The sequence below is a fragment of the Mytilus californianus genome, unplaced genomic scaffold (genome assembly GCF_021869535.1).
Source record: "Mytilus californianus isolate M0D057914Y unplaced genomic scaffold, xbMytCali1.0.p SCAF_1, whole genome shotgun sequence".
Lineage (NCBI taxonomy): Eukaryota > Metazoa > Mollusca > Bivalvia > Mytilida > Mytilidae > Mytilus > Mytilus californianus.
Genome location: NW_026262581.1, coordinates 141,604,037 through 141,618,942, shown reverse-complemented (window position 1 = coordinate 141,618,942; position 14,906 = coordinate 141,604,037). Strand labels below are relative to the sequence as shown.

General features: G+C 32.4%; 1 protein-coding gene across 2 annotated transcripts in view; it reads right to left on the bottom strand.

Moving 5' to 3' along the window:
* LOC127737600 (ATP-binding cassette sub-family D member 3-like) overlaps positions 1-14,906 on the bottom strand; it is a 125,089-nt gene that overhangs the window by 42,312 nt on the left and 67,871 nt on the right. Inside the window, exon 27 of one of the 2 annotated variants that reach the window (XM_052248439.1) lies at positions 12,808-14,799. The exons of the other annotated variant lie outside the window; for it this stretch is intronic. Within the exon in view, the coding sequence (XP_052104399.1) occupies positions 14,722-14,799 (78 nt within the window). The 3' untranslated portion in view covers positions 12,808-14,721. Of the gene's footprint in view, positions 1-12,807; positions 14,800-14,906 lie in introns of those variants that run through there. 2 annotated transcript variants of the gene reach the window in all.

The window sequence follows — 14,906 nt, the reverse complement described above, 5'->3', positions numbered from 1 at the left end:
GCTCTGAACAGAACCTTGCTAAGTATTCATGGAAACAATAACTATAATGAGGTCAATTCATGACAAAAATTAATTGATTGTTGCTAATGTGCTCCGGAAGGGTAAGCAGATCCTGCTCCATGTGGCACCCTTGTGTTGCTGGTGTTAGTACAAACCCGGTAACAAGTCTAATTCAGTAGGTCACATTCGTAAACTAGAGGCTCTAAAGAGCCTGTTAATATGTGCATATTAAACAAAGGACACAGATGGATTCATGACAAAATTGTGTTTTGGTGATGGTGATGTGTTTGTAATTACTTTACTAAACATTCTTGCTGCTTACAATTATCTCTATCTATAATGAACTTGGCCCAGTAGTTACAGTGGAAAATATTTTGTAAAAATTTACAAAAATTTACAAAATTTATGAAAATTGTAAAAAATTGACTATAAAGGGATATATATAATAGTTATATATAATAATATTATATATATATATTGACTAATAACTCCTTGAGAGGTCAATTGACAATTTTGGTCATGTTGACTTATTTGTAGATCTTACTTTGCTGTACATTATTGCTGTTTACAGTTTATCTCTATCTATAATAATATTCAAGATAATAACCAAAAACGGCAAAATTTCCTTAAAATTACCAATTCAGGGGCAGCAACCCAACAAGGGGTTGTCAGATTCATCTGAAAATTTCAGGGCAGATAGATCTTGACCTGAAAAACAATTTTACTCCATGTCAGATTTGCTCTAAATGCTTTGGTTTCAGAGATATAAGCCAAAATCTACATTTTACCCCTATGTTCTATTTTTAGCCATGGCGGCCATCTTTGTTGGTTGGCCAGGTCACCGGACACATTTTTGAAACTAGATACCCCAATGATGAATTTGGCCCAGCAGTTTCAGAGGAGAAGATTTTTGTAAAAGTTAACGACGACGGACGACGACGGACGACGACGACGGACGACGGACGCCAAGTGATGAGAAAAGCTCACTTGGCCCTTTGGGCCAGGTGAGCTAAAAAAGGGAAGGGGATTGTAGTTACGACATAAGAAACATATTCGCTATCATCTGTGAAACGGATATTCCATAACGCTCAACCAACTCGTGATGGCGTCCGTAAATTTTACGAAGGGATGATTTCAACTTCACCATTTGGAACTCTTGGTTTTATAGCTTCCTTGTGAGCAGCAACCCTGTATCAAGAAAATCATAATAGGAAATACAAACCCGGGAATATTTTATCATTTGGGAGATATATACTGCGTATGCAGGCGCTGCTGGAATGTTGCTACATAGAAATTGAAAGTCCACAATTGGGAAGCTGAAATCATCTCTTTTGTCGTAAAGTTTTGTTTTCAACCGACCATCATTGTCAATTTCTAGATGTTAGTCAAGATATGAGGCAGACTTAACTGTATCTGTTGTATCCTGTATCTCAAGTTCGATGGGATAGATGCGTTGAACATAGTCACCAAATTTTGAATTATTTAGTGAGAGAACATAATCTATATATTAAGGTGCTGCTCAATAGCTATTTGTCACATATTTTTAGAATTATGCCTTCAATATATTATGACCCACCAAACAAGAATGCTACTTTAATGTTAAAACAAATAAAATTTGCTGAGGGGTTTCAACTTTTTGAAAAAGGGTGTATGGATTTTACCTCAAATATAAGAAAAATATAACACAAAACAGTAAATTATTTTTTCAGGAAAATTGTGGAATAAAATTAAAAACAACAGTTTACAACTGAAGATCAGCAAAAACTGTAATGTGATCTTGCAAGCATCTGTTGAGAAACAGTGACACCAGAATTTATCCAGAAATGGTCAAGCAAGCCTCCTAATCGATGGGTCGCTGTATTGATCACCTGTTTGAATTGAATATGGTTCATGAATACTTGCAATCCTCTATAGGCAGCTGATTGTTCAAGCATGTTTAAAATAATTTCACCTACTATTACAGTAGGTATATCTCTCTTAATGCTTGAAAGGATTTTTGTAAGTCATCTCATAAACTTCTCAAATGTACAAGATGGAAGCCTGTAAACACCAATGTTGTTCATTTTAGCACTATCTATTTTGTATTGAAGAACAATTGCATCACATACATCTGAAGATACTTGCATCTGTACAGGAACCATTGGTGTCTTCAAAAGCACTGACACCCACACAACTGTTTTCTGTTTTCTGTTTTCTGTTTTCTGTCCTGACACTATGATATTGGTATTCAAATTGTGAAACATTTATATATGTTTTGTTCCTTTTCCAAGTTTCCAAGATCATTATGTCCGCACTACCCAGATGAGAATCTGAATTAATGTGGTTCTCTTTGTTTTGAACTGATCTTATATTGAACAGGAGAACACGAGTTAGATCCTTCTCTAGCTGATCATAAAAAGTTTGAAGTTTTATTTCTGTACGTAAACGTCTCATTTTCTCTTTGGTGGATGCTGAAGCTTTGATTGCCTCAGGTTTAAAATCAATTAAATGAAGTCCAGAAAGTGAGGTCACTCGACTGCAAGCAACATAAATCATTTCAAGTTATCGTATATTTGAACATGACATGACAACATTCTTCAAAGATGTACCTTGTATTTTATGAATTGTACAAGCAACACAAAGCACAAGTGGCAGTTGTACTCTCCTTCCAACATGTTCTTGAACTTCAATAGGGTAAATTGGTGTACCTTGTGGATAATTGTGAAGTGAAATTGTTGAGGCTTGTTGTGTCAAAAATCCACAGGACGGATCATCAAATCTAACTATCACACATTTTGGCACAGATGGAGGCTTAACATTCTGGCTATATATTAAATCTAACAGTAAATATGTTGCTCCATTTGCAAGCTGAAAAAAAGCAATTCAAAAATTAACTCAAGTAAGACTTTTGCAGGTTTGCCAATACTATGCTCTTTGCTGAAAATTTCATCATCTATGAAAAGAAAAATCTTCAGTAGAAATGCTCTTGTTTCTATATTTGATGATAATCTGTAAGACAAAATTATGAAATAAAAAGTATTAATAAAATGTAAAAATCATGACCTTTTAGCCAGACCATTGTAGTAAATATTTTTTTTCTCTTATATAATTGACATTAGTAATATCAATAATAGTTTTTATATATATAACAAGCCCAAAATATGTGGAATATATATAGCTACACACGCATTAAAAGACTGTTACCAGTGCAACCTCTAGGAGGATCAACATTATACAAACGTAGCCTATGTAATGAATAATGCAGACAGGTCATGCATAATCAGACTTTAATCCACTACCATAATTGCAAAAAAGTAACAACTTGATAAATACTAATAGTAACTGAAGCTAAAAATGTGTAAAATGTGAATATAAATATAGCATGTAAGCTGTGAACATATCCTTTTATCAGTACAATACAAGAGATTGGAAAAAATAAGTCTGCTTTGCACCATAAAGACATACAGAGTAAGGCGGTGATAAAAGGTGATTTAAAAAAGTAAGAAAGCATAGAAAATGCAAGCACGCAATGCAAAGAACCGTCAAGATAATAAGACAGGTATTTTTAGAAAACAGCACGACAGAAATATCATATTGAAATAAGTGCATGTATACTAGTATGAGAAAGTTGAAATATGGTACTTACTGTAATTTCATCGACATCCAATTTGATTATTGTATGATACTCCACATCCATTTTTGGGGGTATTATGACACATCTCCACACACTCTGGTGTTAGTTAATATACATGTCAAGTATAAAGTATGAAAATATAACGGTTCTAAAGATATAGATCGGACACGATCTTAACCAGAGGACATCGGGTTGTCTACTGAAACCAAATATTTGGACCTTTGACCTAGGAAGTTGTACATACATTATGAAACACCCTCTGGTGTTGGTTAATATACATTTCAAGTTTAAAATCATAATGGTTCTCAATATATAGAGCGGACACAGTTTGTTGGGGAAAGACGGACCGACAGACAGACGGACGGACCTTTGACCTAGGAAGTTGTACATACATTATCACACACCCTCTTGTGTTGTTTAATATGCATGTCACGCATGAACTTCGAAATCATAACGGTTCTCAAGATATAGAGCGGACATGATCTGTACCATAGGACATGAGGTTGTCAACTGAAACCAATGTTTTTGACCTTGACCTTTGACCTAGGAAGTTGTACATACATTATGACACCCTTCTGGTGTTGGAAAGTATACATGTCAAGTATAAACTTTGAAATCATAACGGTCCTCAGGATATAGGGAGGACACTATCTTTACCATATGACATTTGGTTGTCAACTGAAACCAAAGTTTTTGACCTTGAACTTTGACCTAGGAAGTTGTACAAACATTATGACACACCCTCTGGTGTTGGTTAATATACATGTCAAGTATAAAGTATGAAATTATGACGGTTCTCTAGATATAGAGTGGACACAGTTTGTAACGGACGGACGGACGGACAGACTAATCACTATAGGGCGACCCGCCACTAGGCATAGCCCTAATCAATGGACGTTTGTCAGGTTTACCCCATTATTTTATCTTAAAATGTCCTGTGCCAAGCCAGAAATAGATCAGTTGTTATTAAATAATCCGTGTCTATGTATGTTGTTTTTGTAGCAGTTCAGTGTTCTGTTGTTCCGTTGTTTTCCTCTTATAGTTGATGTGCTGCCCTCGGTTTTGGTTTGTGACCCGGATTTGTTTTCGCTTAATCGATTTATGACTACTGAACAGCGGAATTTGATGCGACTGTCATACAAGTGAGAGGCTTAGCTAGCTTTAAAACCAGGTTTAATCCACCTTTTTCTACATAATAAAATACTTGTACCAAGTCAGTAATATGACAGTTGTCCATTCATTGGGTGTGTTTGAGCTTTTGATTTTGCCATTTGATAAGGGACTTTTCTTTTTGAATTTTCCTCGGAATTCAGTATTTTTGTGATTTTACTTTTTATTCTACTGTTGCCTTTATTTATACTAAATTCAGATGTACTGTAGGTACATCACTAGACACTAGTTTTCTAGTGAAATCAGGAGTTAGACAAGGTTGCGTAATGTCTTTTGAGTAATATAATCAATCATAATCAGTAACAACACAGACATCAAATGGACTGTCTTGACCTATATAGATGATCTGTACTATACAGGCGAGTTTGGCCTTAGTTACATCTACAGACTCACTTGCAAGCCAGAACCACCAAATTACAAAAGAACGCAAGTATGATTGGACTAAACATCAGCATCAAGAAATCAGAGGTTATGTCTCCTAACATCTTAGATCCTCCTGGTATAGATTTAAATGGGACATATCTGGAAATCTCTTCATCGTTCACTTACCTGAGCAGTAACATCTGAAGGAGGAGCAGACATTGACATTCAAGCCATGATAGAATAAAATGCTTCGCTGGGGCGCAGCTTGATACGACCGCAGAGGTCGAACCCTGAACAGTTGGGGCAAGTATGGACACAAAATTCAAGCTTGATACAGCTATGACTTTGGATTGTCATTAAATATTTGACACAGCATAGGTTTCTGACACAGGATGAATGTGGTGTAAGAACTGGAAAAAATTTAATTTACCTATTATGGTGGAATATCCATAAACTAAATTGTTTGTTAATTTCAATATATCAAAGAATATGTAGAATTCAATGTTTGATGTAATGTAATAAAGTTGAAATTTGGACCGTTTTTGTTCAATGTGGACCAATTTGGTAACATGTATAAATAATCAAAAATCTAAATACATGGGAGCCCATTTAAATACATCATAAAGGTATTAAAATAGAAAGTGACATCATAGTCATGGCTAAAAATAAACAAAAATCCTTAATCAGCAACATTTAAAGTAATATCTAAAAATAAAATTCCTTTGTAACCATAAAAGCCCATTTAAATACATCATAAAGATATTAAAATAGAAAATGACATCATAGTCATGGCTAAACATAGCAAAAAACCCTTAATCAGCATCATTTAACAGTAATATCTAAAAATGGAAATTACATCATAAAGGTATTAAAATAGAAAATGACATCATAGTCATGGCTAAAAATAAACAAAATCCTTAATCAGCATCAGCAACATTTTATAGTAATATCTAAAAATAAAATTCCTTTGTAACCATAAAAGCCCATTTAAATACATCATAACAGATATTAAAATAGAAAATGACATCATAGTCATGGCTAAACATAGCAAAAACCTTAATCAGCATCATTTAACAGTAATATCTAAAAATAAAAATTTCTTTGCAACCATAAAGGTAAAATAGAAAATGACATCATAATCATAGCTTAAAATAAACAAAAAATTTTTTTATTGGCAAATTTTAAATGGAGTTTATTATACTAAAACAATAAATTTGCAACCATAAACATGATAAAACCCCATTTAAACACATCATAAAAGTATTAAATAATTCAACTACATCATAAGGCTATAAAAATAGAAAATGACTTCATAGTCAAGGCTAAAGGTAAACAAAAAACCTTCATCAGCAAAATTTTATATTGGCAAATTTCCAATGAAGTTTATTACACTAAAATTGTTGGCAAATTTCCAATGCATTTATTAACAATAAAGTTATTGGCAGATTTCCAATTTACATAATTTAAAAGCAGTGTAGATGAGATATTTAAATGAGTTTGAATTACCAACCTTACACTGCTTTTAAATAATGTTCTTTACTCAATTATTTGTCTATTAAAATGGAAACCCTTGTTTTTTAACCTTTTTTCCCCTTATTCCTTAAACATTAGAGTCATAACCCCCCCCCCCCCCCCCCCCCCCCCCCCCCCCCCCAAAGCCAATTATTACTTTCCAATGTAACCTAAATTTCCAATATACATAATTTTAAATTTCAATTCCTCATGATATATAACCGTATCATTATTATTTTCTTTCATATATAAATCTGAAACAACCATCTTTAAATGGAAAATTTTAAAGAAAAAAAAAGGAAAAACAAAAATCCTACCCCCCACACATTTTTTCAACCCCCTTTTGATTCATCATCCCCCACCTCAACCACAATGTGGTATGGTACATTGCAATACAATTTCACAGAGATCCATACACTTGAACACAAGTTTTTGTTGCAAACTAAAAAAATCCTTATTTTCGAATAATATTTGGCCCCTTATTCATAAATGTTTGAGCAATTAGCCCCAAAACTCAATTCCTACTTTCTCTTCGTGATAAAAAATAACTAACTTAAAATGTAAATTTTAAACAAAAAAAAAAGGAAAACAAAAAAATTACCCCTTTTTTGACCCCCGCCCCCCTTATGATTCATCACCCCCACCCCCCCTTTCCCCCCAAACCAAGCTCAATAACAGCCTTGCCTTTGTGGTATGGTACCTTGTAATACAATTTTAGAGAGATCCATACACTTGAACACAAGTTATTGTCTAGAAACTAAAAAATGCTTATTTTAAACCCCTTTTTAGGCCCCTTATTACTAAACGTTTTGGGCAATTACCACAAAACTCAATTCCAGCTTTCCCTTTGTGAAATGGAACCTTGTAGTAAAATTTCAGAAAGATCCATACACTAACACACAAGTTATTGTCATGAAACTAGAAAAATGCTTGTTTTTTGCCCCCTTTTGGCCCCTTATTCCTAAAATTTTGAGGCAATTAACCCCAAAATCAATCCCAGCATTGACCCTTTGTGATATGGAATCTTGTGGTACAATGTCAAAGAGATCCATATGCTAACACACAAGTTATGTCTGGAAGTTACAAAAATGCTTATTTTCGGCCCCTTTTTGGCCCCTAATTCCTTAACTGTTGGTACCATAACCCCCAAAATCAATCCCCACCTTCCTATTGTGGTATTGAACCTTATGGTAAAATTTCATAGAGATCCATTCACTTTAACTAAAGTTAGAGTGCGAAAACCATTGTGTATTCGGACGACGCCGCCGGACGACGACGACGACGACGACGACGACGACGCCAACGTCATACCAATATACGACCTCAAAATTTTTTTGCGGTCGTATAAAAATCTAAACACATGTTTAGATTCAGCATATCAAAGAACCCCAAGAATTCAATTTTTGTTAAAATCAAACTAAGTTTAATTTTGGACCCTTTGGACCTCAATGAAGACCAATTTAAAAAACGGGACCCAAATTAAAAATCTAAAAACACGGTTAGATTCAGCATATCAAAGAACCCCATATATTCAATTTTTGTTAAAATCAAACAAAGTTTAATTTTGGACCCCAACTTGGACAAACTTGAAAACTGGGCCCATAATCAAAAATCTAAACACATGTTTAGATTCAGCATATCAAAGAACCCCAAGAATTCAATTTTTGCTAAAATCAAACTAAGTTTAATTTTGGACCCTTTGGACCTTAATGTAGACCAATTTAAAAAACGGGACTTAAAATTAAAAATCTAAATACACGGTTAGATTTGGAATATCAAAGAACCCCAATAATTCAATTTTTGATGAAATCAAACAAAGTTTAATTTTGGACCCTTTTGACCTCAATATGAACTAATTTGATAGCGGGGCCCACAAATAAAAAATCTAAATTCATGGTTAGATTCAGCATATCAAAGAACCCCATATATTCAATTTTTGTTGAAATCAAAAAAAGTTTAATTTTGGACCCCAACTTGGACCAACTTGAAAACTGGGCCCATAATCAAAAATCTAAACACATGTTTAGATTCAGCATATCAAAGAACCCCAAGAATTCAATTTTTGTTAAAATCAAACTAAGTTTAATTTTGGACCCTTTGGACCTCAATGAAGACCAATTTAAAAAACGGGACCCAAATTAAAAATCTAAAAACACGGTTAGATTTGGCATATCAAAGAACCCCAATAATTCAATTTTCGATGAAATCAAACAAAGTTTAATTTTGGACCCTTTTGACCTCAATATGAACCAATTTGATAGCGGGGCCTACAAATAAAAAATCTAAATACATGGTTAGATTCAGCATATCAAAGAACCTCATATATTCAATTTTTGTTGAAATCAAACAAAGTTTAATTTTGGACCCCAATTTGGACCAACTTGAAAACTGGGCCCATAATCAAAAATCTAAATACATGTTTAGATTCAGCATATCAAAGAACCCCATATATTCAATTTTTGTTGAAATCAAACAAAGTTTAAATACTGGACCCTATCTTAGACCAACTTGAAAACTGGGCCCATAATCAAAAATCTAAACACATGTTTAGATTCAGCAAATCAAAGAACCCCAAGAATTCAATTTTTGTCAAAATCAAACTAAGTTTAATTTTGGACCCTTTGGACCTCAATGTAGACCAATTAAAAAACAGGACCCAAAATTAAAAATCTAAATACACGGTTAGATTTGGAATATCAAAGAACCCCAATAATTCAATTTTAGATGAAATCAAACAAAGTTTAATTTTGGACCCTTTTGACCTCAATATGAACCAATTAGATAACGGTGTCCACAAATAAAAAATCTAAATACATGGTTAGATTCAGCATATCAAAGAACCCCATATATTCAATTTTTGTTGAAATCAAACAAAGTTTAATTTTGGACCCCAATTTGGACCAACTTGAAAACTGGGCCAAAAATCAAAAATCTAAATACATGTTTAGATTCAGCATATCAAAGAACCTCATATATTCAATTTTTGCTAAAATCAAACAAAGTTTAATTTTGGACCCTTTGGACATTAATGTAGACCAATTTGAAAACTGGACCCAAAATTAAAAATCTAAATACACTGTTAGATTCGGCATAACAAATAAATAAATGTGATCAAAGATTTTACAAATCTAATGCGCCATGCTGTGCAATTAAAGATTACTTCTTGAAATTTTTCAATATTTGAAATTTGAAAAAAAAATAATATTTGAAGAATAATTCTTTTTAATTTCTGAAATCTGAAATGAGAAAAAATTGGCCCCCCACAATTTCTTTTTATCCCCCCCCCCCCCTTTTTCCCCCCAAAAAAATCTTTCCCTCAAGATATGGTCATAATCTCAATTCAAATTTCCAATGGAGTTGGCAACCATAATTACCCATTTAAATTTACCATAGTGCTAACTTAATCTATTTTATAATAGAATTAATAAAAATATAGTGTCAAATCTTTCATATGGATTTTTTTGTTAAAAAAAAAAGATGAAAACATTTGCAGATATTTTTACTGGTCTTCCTTTATAAATATGCATTTCCTTAAACATAATTTAAAAGCAGTGTAAGGGAAGTAACCAAAACATTGTATTTGGATTACCTCCCTTACACTGTTTTAGATTATCTTTATTGTTCATTAACCATTACTTTATACATAATTTAAAAGCAGTGTAAGGGAGATAATTTCAATGATGTATTTGATTTATCTCCCTTACACTGCTTTAAATTATGTTTTGTACTAAAGTATTTGTCCATTAACCAGGACAACCTTGTTTTCCCCCCTTTTTTGCCCCTAATTCCTAAACGGTTTGAGCCATAACCCCCCAAAGCAAATCCTAACCATCCCTTTGTGGTATGGAAACTTGTAGTATAATTTCAGAGAGATCCATACACCGTTCCACAGTTATTGTCTGGAAACTAGAAAATGCTCATTTTTGGCCCCTTTTTGGCCCCTAATTCCTTAACTGTTGGTACCATAACCCCCAAAATCAATCCCAACCTTCCTTTTGTGGTATTTAACCTTATGGTCAAATTTCAAAAAGATCCAATCACTAAAACTAAAGTTAGAGTGCGAAAACCAATATGTATTCGGACGACGACGCCGGACGACGACGACGACGCCGGACGACGCCGCCGACGACGACGACGACGACGACGACGCCAACGTCATACCAATATACGACCACAAAATTTTTTTGCGGTCGTATAAAAAGCAAGAACAGCAGTTTTAAAGCTACGTCACATCTGTAAGTCTAACAACATCAGTAAGAACACCAAACTGACTATGATAGCTGTGTAGAAGCAGTGCTGCTATATGGGTCAGAATGCTGGAGAATGACCAAAAAGGACATCAATAAGCTTCCCAGTTCTCACACTGGTTGCCTCAGAAAAATCTTTAGGAGTTTTTTTTATCGTCTACACTACTAATTTTAAATGTTTATCCAGACATAAAATATTTCTGATCAAACTATATATATATAGCTATTAACTCATAACAGATTAGGGCCAAATAAGTCATAAACATATGGATAATCTCTCTTTTGACAACACCTAAATAAGGCTACCTTAATAATTACATTTTCTGAAAGTCATTCTTATGAGTTTAATAATCAAAGCATCGTCGATGTTGTGATCCAGCCATATTCATAGCTAGTCTGATATTCTTTAATGACCATACTTTTTTCAATATTTTTTTTCTCTTTTCGTTTCCATAATCTTACTGTAAAATATCTATGTTATTGCAAATATTTATATGGATATTTAGACACTGTCAGATTTGTTTTATAAATATTTGCAATTTAATGATTTTGACCAGAATGGAAAGGGAAATCGTCAAACAAGTAATATATTTTTTTATATGCCATTAATAATAATTGGTTTAATAATTTCCAGAAAGTTGACTTGGAAATTCATTTTCTCAACAACAGAAATTGAAAAAAATAATAACTATTTTTTTATCTAAATTGGTGTTCATTCTTTATTAAGAAAAATACATTTCCTGTATTCAAATTTAAATGTACAAATACCAAATGCTGAGATATTACAATTACTGTTAAATAGTAATAAATGGGATATAAATGGAGAACAAACAAATAACTTTTATTGCGGGAAATGCTCAGGCTAGAGTGATGCAATTTTGTTTATTGTTTTAACCAAATTTCTGATAATAGTAACTAATTAATTAGAACTTGATTATTGACTTATGTAAGATGATTATGACACTGATTTTACAAGTGAAATAAAATTTGCTTGCTTTTTTAATGCATACTTTTTCATTTATTGTCTTTCTTTGAAAAAGAACACATCTAATTAATCATTCAGCTAGCTATATATATATATATAGCTTACACACAAAATTAACACAATATTTTAATGTAGTGTAGATCAAAATAAATAATACATCTGTAGATTTAATATTGAGGTCAAGAATTTGTGTAATCAGATAGGTGTGTAATAAATTGTGTCTATTTAATTATGCAACAGGTCATGAGATACTAACTGTGGCGAATTAAGCATTGAGTTGATTCCAATTAATACTTACACCTTTTAGTGTAATTGTTTGAAAATTATGACAGTTGATAATCATACTGGTATAGTATCAATAAGGGAAGAATTGGAGTAATAGCATTTCAAAAAAGTGTGGGAATCAACTTACATATACATCTTGACCCCCAAAAAAATCATTCAATAACTTACACAAGCATAAGATACTAATAAAATACTTTCAAAATTCTTATCAATTGGTTAAATTGATGTATATTACTTTATTACATTAATTCATAAATAGTAAATTATTATAAATTTTGACAAAGAGAGGAACTATATGCTAGTATATATCTAAAATAAAGTAGCTGTTCGACCAATCTTTTCTTAATTTAAGGGCAAATAACATGTCAAAAGTTGGCAGCTGATAATTAAAATGGTGTATGAAGTTTCTGCAAGTCATAAAAACACATAATTAGTTTCATGATATGTCTTCAACTTAGTACTCTGCACCATCTCCAAAAGCAGAGTGATCGATAGATCCAGCATGGCTGAATCAAAAATGTGAATTGAAATGGTTTTATACGATTCTTTATTTTGGTGAATTATTAGGACCAATGCAAATTAAATAAGACCCTAAATATACACTTTTACTATAAATTAGGTGTGAAGATGTATTAAAACAGATATAAAACTTTTATTAAAAATCATAAGCTTATTTAACTTTATACATTATTTTCAGATGAGGAACATACCAAAATGGAAAAGTTTGTGACTATCAAAATATCAAATGTAGTCCGAAATTGTGTTTTACTTCAATTATCTACAACGATTACTTCTATTTAAACAATCTCTGTATATTACAATGTGTCCAATACAAATTATAAAATAATGATACAAAATGATCTCAAATTTGAAAATACGAGAACTTACAAATATTCCAGGTGAGCAGATTGTAAAAATGAGAAGTTCACACATATATCAGGTGAGGAGATTGCTTTATCACATCTTTGATCTGTATGACGTCACATCATCGATGCCATACAGTCACTGTTGCAAAGGCTTTATCAAACCCCTAATCCGCTGTATGATGTCATGTCACATAAAAAACATCTTCGTAAAGTCAGGAACATATATATTTAGATATACTGTTCCCAGGTTAGGTATATTGTGGATTCATTTATGTTCGTGGGTACCAATTTTCGAGGATTGAGGAAACCTTACATTTTTGTGGATATTTAATTTTGTGGTTTTGCCAAAGTCTGCATACGAGGCTATATAAATATATAATAAGTTGAAAATTTATATTCTTGGTTCATCTGTTCCAATGAAATCAACAAAAATTAGGATCCAACAAATAAAAATGAATCCACAGTATAATAAAGTGTATATGACATGGCTTTTTCAATATCTCACACCGTATCAACCCTCATTCAATATAATCCCTCAAGCAGAGCTCTTGTGATTATATTGGTGTCTTGGGTTGATACAGATGTGAAATTGAAAAATCCTTATGACATTTTTTTTCTATCATTAGACAGCTCAGGGCTAATTATCTACTACTAACACCAGAATCAATCAGGAAACTTCAACATCACAAGTTTTATCTATAAATAATTATTTTCTATTCTATATCATTATAATTATCTACAATTTGCTCTTTAATCATGTCAAAATTTCAATCTTGATAGCAAAACCTACTTATATTATTATAATTATTGTACAATTATGCAACGATGTGTACACTATATACATCATATCTGAGTTTGTACAAGTATTAGAACTGTGTGTACACTATATACATCACATCACAACTTGTACACGTAATGGCACAATGTGTACACTATATACATCAAGTACAATTTGTACATGTAATGAAATAATGAGTACAGAATATACATAACATCACAATTTGTACAAGTAATGGCACAATGTGTACACTATATACATCACAGTACAACTTGTACAAGTAATTGGACAATGAGCACACTAAACATCACAGTACAATTTATACAAGTAATCTTACATTGTGTACACTCACAGACAATCTCTTCCAATATAAAGGTAAACACAGATATGCCGGTGGTATGGGTAACCATTTTGGAATCTTAAATATATCAATGGGGTACTATTTCACATAGATAATATATCAATTGGTAGATATCTATACGTCAATGGGTCATCTTCAGTTAAGATATCTGCCAAACTGTGTTCTGATCTTCTTGTCTAATAGTTTAAGTGATCCAAAGGTGTTAATGTCTAAATAAGTAAATAAGATGTCATGATATATTGACATAAATATTGACACATTCCCCATTTCCATTTATAATTTTATGATAGCTTGTATATATATATAATTGGGTTGTGATTTTCCTATGAAACCTTAACCAGACGACTGTACCCAATGCAAACGTGTATGTTGATAACCTTCCTCCACCTTTGTGTACACTATAAACATCACAGTACAACGTGAACAAGTAATGGACTAATGTACATTATATCTATCACAGTACAATTTGTACAACTTAAAGTATATAAATATGAATAAAATACAATGTTTTCATTTTAAAAGCCTATCATTAAAGCAGGTATCAAGATCCGAATTCGGTGGTATCAGATGTAATTGGTTTGAACTCATACGCTCCTCTCCCATCCATCTGTAGGTAAAACTGAAATGAAAAAAACAAAAGCAATTAGGACACAGAAATCTTAAATGTCTCTGGTAAAATGTTAAACCAAATGGTTTATTCTGTTTTGAATTTTCCTAGGCGTTCAG